Here is a 12,638-nt window from a genome sequence, read left to right as displayed (position 1 = left end):
TGTTATCATAGATTTTAGAAAATGAAACAAATTTTGCAATTGACGGAGTATATTCTTTCAGGTTAAAAATAAATCGTCTGTACAATAGATAGACCCGTGCAGTAGATTTTTAGTTGAAATATGATTCCCACGGTCAGAAGAACAAAAATAGTACTCCCTCCGTCCCAGATTAAGAGTCACTTTTTGCCATAAAAGTCCGTCCCAATTTAAGAGTCACTTTTAGAATTTTCCATATTTGGTCATACAATTTTACCCCATTCTTCATCAAAATTACATCCAAATGCCATTATCTACATTAAAATAAACTAAAACAAAAATCAAAAGTCAAAAGGGACCCACCTTCAACCAACTCTACCATCTCACTTCATTTATTACACACTCTACCATCTCACTTCATTTATTACACACTCCACTATCTCACTTCATTTATTACACACTACATCTTTTTTCTTAAAATCCGAGCCATAACAATAAGTGACTCCAAATATGGGACGGAGGGAGTAATATGACAAATGTAGAATTAATTAATATTATTATAAAGTAGTTCCATATCTGAGATTGTGAGTCTTCCACCTAACCAAGTAGGTGAGTTTCTGTGGAGTAGTTTATAGATGCAATTAAGATCATATATATGATTATCAAATGCGTAAATAAGACCACTCTAGTCCATGTAAATTCCAAAATCCAGCTGGCATCTTAATTTATCACATCGGAATTTTGTTCACGTGTATTAACTATTATAAGATGATACACGAGTACACGACCATCACTTAATGGATCTTTGACCACGAAATTCATTTTCCTTCCTCCTATAAAAATGTGCCATTTTTTTTTTTTCATTCTATAAAAATAGTCTATATTCATTATTAAAATCTTTAGGATTCATTTTGAAATACCACAAAGATATAGATCCGTGTCTAAATCTGTGAACTGTGAATCTGGAATACAAAGGAATCCAAAAAATATACTACTTCCTTATTGTGCATTCTATTTTCGTATGTTATATAAAAATATGTGCATTTCTATTTATGGTAAGTTGTCTCAAATCCATTTCTATTTATGGTAAGTTGTCTCAAATCCATTGCTCATATGCACCAATTTATTTATAATTTATAACATGACCCACCATTACAATTCATTAAACACATATAATACTACTAATAACTATTATTCTCCTCCTATCTCATATTTTATCAATTGTGCATTTGTTCTCATATTATTTTAAACGAATACTCCCCGCGTCCCATAAAAATATGTGCACTTTCTATTTTTGTCCGTTCCACAAAAATATGCATTGCATTTTTGAAAAGTTATACTCCCTCCGTCCCTAAAGAATATACACTTTGGGTTCGGCACAAGTTTTAATGCAAAATTGGTAAAGTAAGAGAGACGTTGAGAGAAAAAGTAATTAAAGTATTGTTAGTGTAGAATGAGTCCCACCTCATGAGAGAAAAAAAGTTTCCAAAATTAGAAAGTGCATATTTTTGTAAGACGAACTAAAAATGAAAGAGTGCATATTCTCGTGGGATGAAGGGAGTATTAATTTAATAATGTAGGTCTCACTATCTACTAACATTACTTTAATTCTCCTTCTCTCTTTTTTTACTTTACTCCCTCCGTCCCAGATAATTCGACCCAGTATTCCATTTCGGGCCGTCCCACATAATTTGTCCCACTTCACTTTTACCATTTTTGGTAGTGGACCTCATATTCCACTAACTCATTCCTACTCATATTTTATTATAAAACTAATATTTTAAAAGTATGACTCACATCCCACCAACTTTTTCAACTTACTTTCCATTAGATTTCTTAAAACTTGTGCCGGGTTAAAGTGTTTCAAATTTTTTGGAATGGAGTGAGTATTAATTTTATCTAAATTCTTGTGTCATATTCATTGTCTATATTTTTATGGGATAGAAAAGGAAAAGTTTTAATAGACTATGAATATTTTCATGGGACTATGAGTCAGAAGGAGTAATTAAATGAAATGTAGACCCTAGGCAACAATTGGATCGCACTAGCCATAAAACAACTTTTGTGCAAGTAGATTTGAATTCTGTACACAAGAGTTGTCTACCAAACAATAATTAAGCAACTACGAAGGAGTAGTATTTTTACTACAGATGATGATTGATGACTAATTTTCTTCCCACCAAATAATGAGTCACTAGAAATTGAATGCAGGGTTGGCCCAGTCCGTACCTGGCCGGATAGAGCAATTGTCAGCCCAAAAAAACTACATTTAATTTAAGACATATTATCACACCTGGGCCTTGTCTTTATCACTTGCCCAACTAAATAGGCATTATTTATTTGTCATTTCATAGCAAACTTTCTACTGCCGAGTCAGCCCATTAGGTTTCGGGTCTGGTCAACTCAGGATGTTGGCCAAACGAGGTACGGGCTAATTGAGTTGAAAATTTCCAACGCTAATCCTCTAAATTTGGCGGGCTATTCGGACCAGTCCCGAAACCTGATGGGCTGGCTCGGCAGTAGAAAGTTTGCTATGAAATGACAAATAAATAATGCATATTTAGTTGGGCAAGTGATGAAGACAAGGCCCAGGTGTGAAAATATGTCTTAATATAGTTTATTTGGGCCGACAATTACTCTATCCGGCCAGGTATGGACTGGGTCGGGTGGTCAAAAAGAGAATATTTAAGTTATATTACTTCTCAATTATATAAGAAAATTAGCAAAAGCAAAGAATATATTCATTCTTCAATTTGGTTCCTTCCTCCAAAACTCAAAATACGTCGAATTTTTTAAGTGACAGTGAACGTAAACTAAATGAAAGAGAGGACAAAAATGGAGTTGAATTTGATGAAAAACCTAACTGAGTCAATATGTAATCAATTAATAGCGGACAAATGATGTACCTATTTTTCTTTATCATTTTATAGCAAAACTTGCTATTCGTAAATTTTGAGAGAAAACTATATGGAAATATTACTTGCATTTTAAACTAAACTAGTATCAACTCCATGCGTTTCATGACCTATAGAGTTTTCTTTATATGAAATTGAAAATATATATAAATAAATCATGATAAAAGAAAATTATATAAAGTTTTTAAATCACAAATACAATAAAGACCAATGACATTAATTACGAAGCAATCTTAATTATTTTATTAATTTTTTTGGTAATGTTGAAAAATTAAAATATCTTTCCATATTTTCTTATGGGTTTTTTTAACAATGTTGAAATTCTAATCTTAGACTTATGTTTGAATTAAATATATTGTTCATCAATCCGTTTAATTATTAATCATATAACATTCAATAATTTCATTAATAAAATATTATAAATCAGAATGCAACCAAGAAATGAAGAAATCGGTAAAAAATAGTAGAATCCAGAATCATTTATGCTCATGCAGCTCTGGCCACCGCCCATAAGCCTCCATCTATCTCTAATAGCTTTCATCTTCTTCGCTCATCGTCTCCAACACTTTCATCGTCCTGCGTTGACACCATCTTCTCCGTCAAGTCAGTTTGCTCTTATATGTATATAAGAACTTCAAACAAAAGTCAACTAAATACCCCATATTACAATTCGATAAATATTTTCATTCATGAACAATGCAAATACAACTTTTTGTTTTGTACTATAAAATTTTATAAATTACTTACCAATTTCAAAATTAAATTTGGCCAGGGGAATGCTTCCATGATTTCAACATTTGATTGATAAAGTTGTGGTAGTTTGTAGATCACTAAGAGAGATTAGTTCCATTTCCATAGTTTCAACCATCCTCTCTGGTAAGAACACAACAGCAAATATTAGTAATATAATAATCACACAAAAAGAATGCGTAAAGTGGTTAAATATAAAAAAATAGTACTATTGATAAAGAGCAAGAAGCATACTGAAAATAAATATTTTTCATAGAAAATTCAGTGATGAAATAGATTATAGGTTAGTTAATGAGAAAGTGGGTAATAAGCTAGCGAATGACACATATATATAGACAAAAAATATAGAGAATTTATAGTGGGTTAAAATTTATATTAAATTATTTTTAATAAAATTACTAATGATGTGTAATAATGTGGCGGTTACAAAGTTAATCTCTAATTTCGTGTAACCTCAATTCCATGGCTGATTGATAAGTAGGAGTAGTTCTTATTATTGATATTTTGAAATTAAATAACAATCATTAAAAATTTGTAACTGCCATAAATTTCTAAACTTTTATAAAGAAAAAAACTTGCATGCCACGTTTATCACTCTAATTAGTGTAACCACCTATTCTACTTCTATGGACGAAATATTATTAGTGTAAGATTGGGATGAATTGATTCAAATGATGTTTATGATTGGTGAATTGTAATAGCTATATTAAATAATTGAATTAATTTTTTATAGACCAATCAAAATATCTGACGTTTACAATACAAACCAAAATTTATAAATATTTACAATTAAGGCTGAAATTCACTATTTATATATGTATAGATTTTGATGTTTGTAAGCTATAGCTTCATAAAGCAAATACACTCAAACAGTCAAACTTACCTTTTAATATATCTTGTTTGGCTGGTTATCCTAATTCCTAAACTATGGCCTTATACATAACAATCAAGTTCATTTTGTTAATGAATTTATTTATTAAAAGCATCGGATAATGTTTATTTAAATAAAAGAAGTGGTCTCAAATATGATAAAGCAACTTCTGAAAGGCGTGCATATGAGTTTCGAGGAGCGTGATCGCCATCAACATGCTACCATCATTTTTGCCATCAACAAACAACAAAGCCTTCCCTTCATACTGAGGCCCCGCCGGCCCAGCATACACCGGCTTCCCCCACCCGAAATCCGCTTCGTAAAACGGCAGCCTCACCCACGTCGCTATCCCAAAATTAGGGCACTTTACACTCCCCTCGCTTCTCGCGATGTCCTTGTTATTTGGCAGCTGCTGCTCCAAGTAGTCCAGCGCCGACCTCAAGTACTCGTCGTCCATTTGGAGCAACGCCGCGTGGACTTTCTCCGCCGCCACCTCCACTGGATTCGACACCAGCTCGCCGTAAGTGGCCGTCCACGTGGTGAAGAACACCCCGTTGCCGAGGAAACCAGGCGGCAGCGGTGGCTGCAGCCTGGCCCGCCCGTCTGTGGAGATCTGCAGCTTGGTTTCTTGGTCTTCAGGGAGGCCGCGGGCCTGGCAGACGCAGCGCCACACGTGGCCGGTGACTGCTTCGAAGGTGGTGTAGGTGGATTCATTTTGTCGATTGCATTTTTGCTTGAGAGAGTTGAGGAAGTCGCGGGTGAGGGTGAATATTATGTGTGATTCGTTGGTGTTGGTGGTGGTGGGGAGAGGGGTTTTGAGCGGCGGTGGGAGCTGGTATTCGGGGTGGGGAAATTGGGGTTGAGGCGGGACGCGCGCTGAGAGGACGCGGCGGTCGAGGAAAGGAAGGACGGAGGCAGTGTGGCCGCGGGCGATGTCGGACCAAGTGTTAATGAAATGGAGGGCGGAGAAGCCGTCCGCAATGTGGTGCTCGATTAAAACGCCTAAGCAAACACTGCCGCATTCAAAGCGGGTCAACTACAATCAAACATTTTCTTTAATTTTTAATAGTAATAAACTTATCTTATTAATTAAGGTCGCAAAGAAAAACGTCCTTAAGTTGAGACAGACCTGTAGCAGCAAAATTGGGAAGGAAGAAATTCCGTGGGAATAGTCGACATTTGGGACGAGATTAGCAAGGTCGGGGCGAGGGCTGAAATCACCCAAGTCATCGAGTTGAGCGTCGCAGTCGGCCTCCACGAACAATACTCCCTCGGTGTTGCAGTTAATCTGTATGCGGCCATCGTCGGCCTTCTCCAGCCTCCCGGCGTAGGGGTAGAAGTCAACTAGGACACGCGCAAGCGCATCCTTTAGCACTGCAACGTCGAAGAACGTGGCGGCGCCATTGGAGCGGTAGAAGTAGACGGTGCTAGGATGGAGGGTAGTAGGCATCACTAAGTCTATATTCGAGAGCCACAAACTCCCGCTCGGTGTCTCCGAGATTGGCCTCACCATACTCGACTCTTTCACACTCACCCTCATGTTTTCTGATTTTGTTGAGAGAGAGTAGGATTTCCTACAATCCACAAATTATGTTTTTCTACACACAAGAAATCTCAATTATTAAATCATACTCCATCTATCCCTCGATTGATATATCTAAAACAGACATTGATTTTGACATACACATGCTATGTTCAATGTCCAATTAGCAAATATCTTGCCCTCGATTGATATATCTAAAACAGACATTGATTTTGACATACACATGCTATGTTCAATGTCCAATTAGCAAATATCTGGACCTGCCTATGTCTTACAAATCGTCTGAATTAAACAAAATATATTATGTTCCTAAGTTCCTTGATGAGTACATATTAATGTGTTTCGACATATTTAAATACTCCATCCGAATTAAATACTCTCATATAATATGGAGTACTTAAATATTCCATCCGTCCTAAGGTATTTGAGCATTTCTCTTACGTAGGTATTTTAAAAAAAATAATTATATTAAATAGTTAAAGTAGAGAGTGATAAAAAGAAAAAATTATTAAAGTATTGTTAATGGAGAATGAGTTCCACCTCATTAGAATGAAAAAGGTTTTCAAAATTGAAAAGTGCATATTCTTGTATGACAGACTAAAAAGGAAAGATCTTGAGGGACAGAAGGAGTACTAATTACAATGTTAACACGGATAAGTAATAATGAGTGCATAACAATGAGCATATAAAAAGCTAGGTAATAAATGAGAATGTAGAGAAGAATAGGACTAAATATACTCCCCTGGTCAACGAAAAATAGGATGTATTGTGAATGACACGGTTTCAATGTGATTGGTAAAGTAAGAGACATGAAAAAAAGCAAGAGAGAAGTAGAGTTAGTGGAATTTGAGGTTCATATTATTAGTACTAAGAGAGAAGGGAAAAGAGTAAGAGGGAATGAAAAAAATAAGAGAGAATTAGTGTTAGACGGAATATGTGATGTCCATATTATTAGTAAGAGAGAAGAGAAAAAAAGTACTCCCTCCGTCCCATATTTATAGTAACATTTAGTTATGACACGTGTTTTAAAGAATTGGTGGAGTGTGTAATTAATGAAGTGAGAGGTGGAGTGTGTAATAAATGAAATGAGATGGTGGAGTGAGATGATGAAGTGTGCAATAAATGAAGTGAGTTGGTTGAAAGTGGGTCCCTCTTTGACTTTTTGGTTTTTTATTTTTGTTTTGATTTATTTTAATATAGATAATGACATTTGGGTGTAATTTTAGTGAATAATGGGGTAAAATTTTATGTGCAAATATGGTAAATTCTAAATGTTACTCCAAATGTGGGACGGACTTTTATGGCAAAATGTTACTCCCTCCGTCCCATTGAAGATGACCCACTTTCCTTTTTGGTTTGTCCCAACCAAGATGACCGATTACTTAAAATAGAAACACCTTTATCTCTACTTTATTCCATCTCTATTACTTTACTCTCTAATCTTAACACACAAAATATAATTGCATAAAATCCCGTGCCACCCAAGGAAGAGTCATCTTCCTTGGGACTGAGGAAGTACTACAAATCTGGGACGGAGGGAGTACGAGAGAAATTGTTGAAAACTTTCTTTTTTTAAATATGCTCTATTGTTTTGTGAACAACGAATATGGTCTAGTTTTCGTAGACAGAGTATTAATTAGAGATGTAAAATGGATTCCATGAAAAATAACTCGCTTATTAATTTGTAAGCATAAACCCGAAATCCAGGCAAAGGCCCAATTTCATTCTTGAACCATGCGCCGCCCCAAGATTTTGTTTTATAGTACAGTTAGAGATGTAGGGCTAACCCGTTCGGGTTTAGGCCGACCAACGCAGGTTGTTGGGCTATTTGGATGCGGACATTCGGGTTATGAATTTTTCTAGTCATAAATTTTTGACCCTAATCTGTCGGGTTTCGGGCTAACCCATTGGACTATTCGAGCCTAAAAACTTTCAAAAATAATTCCTTGTATCAAAATTTTCTTCTATAGAATGGTGTTAAATTTTTGATATTTTTTTCTTCTTATCTTTAGAATCAGATATAATCTTCAAATTTTTATAGTTTTCTTCAATAATAGTTTGAGAGAAGCCTTTCATCCCGATCAACTACAACATAAAATCAGAATTAAATCAGTCAATTTGAATTAAAGCTTGTGTTTCGTGTTGGTATTTTGGCATTGTTCATAATTAATTCTTATGAATATTAAAAATCATATCTTACATAAGTCATTATTTAATGATCAATATGTTGAGATTTTGATGTCGTAGTTCTTAATTTTGTCTTCATTGGCTTTGGTGGTGGTATAGTAGTGACAGATGATGGAACGGAGGAATAATGAGTCGGGATGGAATTTGAAAGTTGATAGTGTGGGATCGAGTAAAAATTGTAAAATAAAGATCAAAGACGACTAATGATTGTGTCTTATGAAATTCAAAAATACAAAACAAGCTAAAACTTAATATTTTTAATCAAAAGTTGCAACCCGTCGGACCGATCCGCAATTGATTCGGGCCAACCCATGTAATTCACCTACCCATTTAGCCCGTTTTGTATTTAGGTTACAAACTTACAGCCCTAACCCATTAATTTTACCGGACTATTTGGACCGATCCACGGATTTCGGATTGGATTGACATCCCCTTTTACATTACCTATTATTTTTTTTTTGTCTTTATCACACAATATTGTTAAATTATACTCCGTTATCTTTTTTTATTAGAGGGAATGAAATTCTTACCGCTGTTACAAATTAGGAAATTTTATTTACCATACTTAGTCAATATCAATATTAATTTCTTATTGAACTCTTATTATTGGATCACATTTTACTTTTTACGAAATTATGCTTTTTCATTAGAGGGAATGAAATTCTTAGCGCTGTTACAAACAAGAAAATTTTATTTACCATGCTTGGGTCAATATCAATTTTAGTTTCTTATTAAACTATTATCATTGGATCACATTTCACTTTTTATGAAATTCTTACTTACTGTGCCTGGGTCGATATCAAATTTAGTTTCTTATTGAACTCTCATCATTGGATTACGTTTCACTTTTTACACGTACACATTGAATATTATGATGCTAATTTCTGAATAAAAAGTATTAATATGGAATATCATGTTAGTGTTATGTGGAATTTTTCATTTATCAGATTATGTGTTAATAAAAGTATTTATTAACACTATTTTGACTAGTTTTTTCCTTATTTCTCTTACCTTTTTCAATTATGCATTAATTATCATATCATTTTAAATGTATACTTTCTCCGTCCACAAATAATATGCACTTTGAGTTCGACACAAATTTTAATATAAAATTGATAAAGCAAAAGAGAGGTAGACAGAAAAGTAATTAAAATATTACGGACTAAAAAATAAAGTATGTATATTTTATGGTATTTTCACAAGACTGAGTATTTCTATGCGACAATGAGTCAGGAGTAGTTAGTAGATCCTAGGCAATAATTGGATCGCACTAGCCATAAAACAACTTTTGTGCAAGTAGATTTGAATTCTCTACACTAGAGTTGTCTACGAAGGAGTAGTATTTTTTACAACAGATGATGATTGATGACTAATTTTCGTCCCATCAAATAATGAAGTCACTAGAAATTGCATGCATACCTGGCCGTATAGAGCAATTGTCGGCCCAAATAAACTACATTAAGACATATTTTCAAACCTGGGTCTTGTCTTCGTTACTTGCCCAACTAAATATGCATTATTTATTTGTCATTTTATAGCAAACTTTCTACTGCCGAGCCAGCCAATCGGGTTTTGGAATTGGTCTGAATAGCTCGATAATATTATTGCAAAACTTGCTATTCGTAAATTTTAAGAGAAAACTATATGGAAATATCACTTGAATTTTAAACTTAATTTTGATGTTTGTAGCTTCATTAAAGCAGATACACTCAAATTTACCTTTTAATCCTGGTTTGCCTGGTTATCCTCATTCCTAATTAACTATGGCCATATATGTATAAAGGTAAGAAAACATACAAATTTCCAATGCTTTGTGCTCATTACAGTAGAGTTCATTTTTTTTTTGCGAAAAACATGAATAATTTATTTTTTTTAAAACATCCGATAAAAGAAGTGGTCTCAAATATGATAGAGCAACTTCTGAAAGGCGTCCATATGAGGCTGGAGCAGCGTGATCGCTAGCAACATGCTACCATCATTTTCGCCATCAGCAAACAACAACGCCTTCCCTTCATACTGAGCCCCCCCTGGCCCAGCATACACCGGCTTCCCCCATCCGTAATCCGCTTCGTAAAACGGCAGCCTCACCCACGTCGCTATCCCAAAATTAGGGCACTTTACACTCCTCTCGCTTCTCGCGATGTCCTTGTTATTTGGCAACTGAAGCTCCAAGTAGTCCAGCGCCGACCTCAAGTACTCGTCGTCCATTTGGACCAACGCCGCGTGGACTTTCTCCGCCGCCACCTCCACTGGATTCGACACCAGCTCGCCGTAAGTGGCCGTCCACGTAGTGAAGAACACCCCGTTGCCGAGGAAACCAGGCGGCAGCTGTGGCTGCAGCCTAGCCCTCCCGTCTATGGAGATTTGCAGCTTGGTTTCTTGGTCTTCGGGGAGGCCGCGTGCGGCGCAGACGCAGCGCCACACGTGGCCGGTGACCGCCTCGAAGGTGGTGTAGGCTGATTCGTTCTGTCTATTGCATTTGTGCTTGAGAGTGTTGAGGAAGTCGCGGGTGAGGGTGAATATATTGTGTGTTTGGTTGGTGTTGGTGTTGGTGGGGAGAGGGGTTTTGAGCGGCGGTGGGGGCTGGTATTCGGCGTGGGAGAATTGTGGTTGCGGCGGGACGCGCGCTGAGAGGACGCGGCGGTCGAGGAAAGGAAGGACGGCGGCCGTGTGGCTGCGGGCGATGTCGGACCAAGTGTTGATGAAATGGAGGGCGGAGAACCCGTCCGCAATGTGGTGCTCGCTTAAAACGCCTAAGCAAACACTGCCGCATTCAAAGCGGGTCAACTACAATCAAACATTTTCATTAATTTACATTCCATTAACTCATTTACAACCATATTTTATTATAAAACTAATATTATATAAAAGTAGGATCCGCATGCCACCAACTTTTTCAACCCACTTTTTATTACATTTATTAAAATCCGTGCCGAGTCAAATGGTGACGAATTATTAGGGACCGAGGGAGTAATAAACTTATGAGTATACAATTATTTGTATATATGAAAAAAAAAAAAATTAAGGTCGCAAAGAAAAACGAAACAGACCTGTAGCAGCAAAATTGGGAAGGAAGAAATTCCGTGGGAATAGTCGACGTTTGGGACGAGAGCAAGGTCGGGGCGAGGGCTGAAACCACCCAAGTCATCGAGTTGAGCGTCGCAGTCGGCCTCTACGAACAAAACTCCCTCGGCGTTGCAGTTAATCTGTATGCGGCCATCATCGGCCTTCTCCAGCCTCCCGGCGTAGGGGTAGAAGTCAACTAGGACACGCGCAAGCGCATCCTTTAGCACTGCAACGTCGAAGAACGTGTCGGCGCCGTTGGAGCGGTAGAAATAGACGGTTCGAGTATGGTGGGTAGTGGGCATCACTAAGTCTAAATTCGAGAGCCACAAACTCACACTCGGCGTCTCCGCGATTGGCCTCACCATACTCGACTCTTTCACACTCACCCTCATGTTGTCTGATTGTTGTGAGAGAGAGTAGGATTTCCTACAATCCAAAAGTTATGTTTTTATGCACACATGAAATTTCAATTATTTAATCATACTCCCTCTGTCCTCCAATTAGAGCATCCGCAACGCTGCCTCATTGCGGACTCGATCTCGTCTCGAGAGACGAGATATCTCGACGCCCGACGCGTCCCGGCGAGGCAAGTCTCGAGCTCGCGAGACACGCGCTCGGCGCCACGTGGCGCGCGCGGGCTGCTGGCGTGACGCCCACTCGCCGACCCGCGAGTGGGCGTCGGATTTATGACGTCATAATTCAATTTTTTTTTTTAAAATCAGATTTTTCAAAAAAAAAATAAAAAAATATTAAAATAAAAAACGGTAATATTACCGTTCATGGTAATATTTTTAATTTTTTAATTTTTTTAATTTTTTTTATATATTCTATATATACTCTTCTCCATTCTCCATTTTACACACAAACACACATTTATTCTCTCATCTCTCTTTCTTTCCTCTCCAATCACTTCTATAAAATCATTCCTTTATTTTTTTTTTCTCCCAAATTTAATCAATTATGGATCCATTTGAGCAAATGCGTCGAATAATGGAAGAATCGCTAGAAGCAGATCGACGTAGGGAGGAGGAAGCCGCCGCGCCTCCTAGGCGACGCCGGACATACATCCACCGTAACCGGGAGGAAGCCGCCGCAAGGTTGGAACGTGACTACTTCAGTCCGAACCCGGTGCGGGGAAATATCTACTTCCGTCGCCGTTTCCGTATGTCACGCCCGCTATTTTTGCATATCGCGAATACATTGGCGGCACGGGAAGAGTTCTCCAGAGAAGGGTTCGACTGTTGGCCGTCCTAGCCACACGACGCTCCAGAAATGTACTGCGGCGATCCGTCAGCTTGCTACTGGACAAACGGCGGATGCGTTCGACGAA

The 12,638-nt window shown here is 37.3% G+C and overlaps 2 protein-coding genes across 2 annotated transcripts; both read right to left on the bottom strand.

Moving 5' to 3' along the window:
- Nucleotides 1-4,592: 4,592 nt before the first annotated feature.
- LOC125186594 (shikimate O-hydroxycinnamoyltransferase-like) lies at nt 4,593-6,134 on the bottom strand. Its single transcript, XM_048082986.2, has 2 exons — nt 5,642-6,134; nt 4,593-5,548 (listed from the first exon to the last, which is right to left on the bottom strand). The coding sequence occupies exons 1-2, from the start codon at nt 6,050-6,052 to the stop codon at nt 4,661-4,663; spliced, it is 1,299 nt and encodes a 432-aa protein (XP_047938943.1). The 5' UTR covers nt 6,053-6,134; the 3' UTR covers nt 4,593-4,660.
- Nucleotides 6,135-10,042: 3,908 nt separating this feature from the next.
- On the bottom strand, nt 10,043-11,718 carry LOC125186595 (rosmarinate synthase-like). Its single transcript, XM_048082987.2, has 2 exons — nt 11,293-11,718; nt 10,043-11,029 (listed from the first exon to the last, which is right to left on the bottom strand). Exons 1-2 carry the CDS (start codon nt 11,698-11,700, stop codon nt 10,142-10,144), a joined length of 1,296 nt encoding a protein of 431 aa, XP_047938944.1. The 5' UTR covers nt 11,701-11,718; the 3' UTR covers nt 10,043-10,141.
- Between the last annotated feature and the right edge of the window lie 920 nt (nt 11,719-12,638).

The sequence above is a fragment of the Salvia hispanica genome, chromosome 5, assembly GCF_029641045.1.
Source record: "Salvia hispanica isolate PSC_SH4W2 chromosome 5, Shi_PSC_v1, whole genome shotgun sequence".
NCBI classification, from domain to species: domain Eukaryota; kingdom Viridiplantae; phylum Streptophyta; class Magnoliopsida; order Lamiales; family Lamiaceae; genus Salvia; species Salvia hispanica.
Note: the sequence above shows the minus strand (reverse complement) of the source record. Positions and strands in the feature narration are given on the sequence as shown.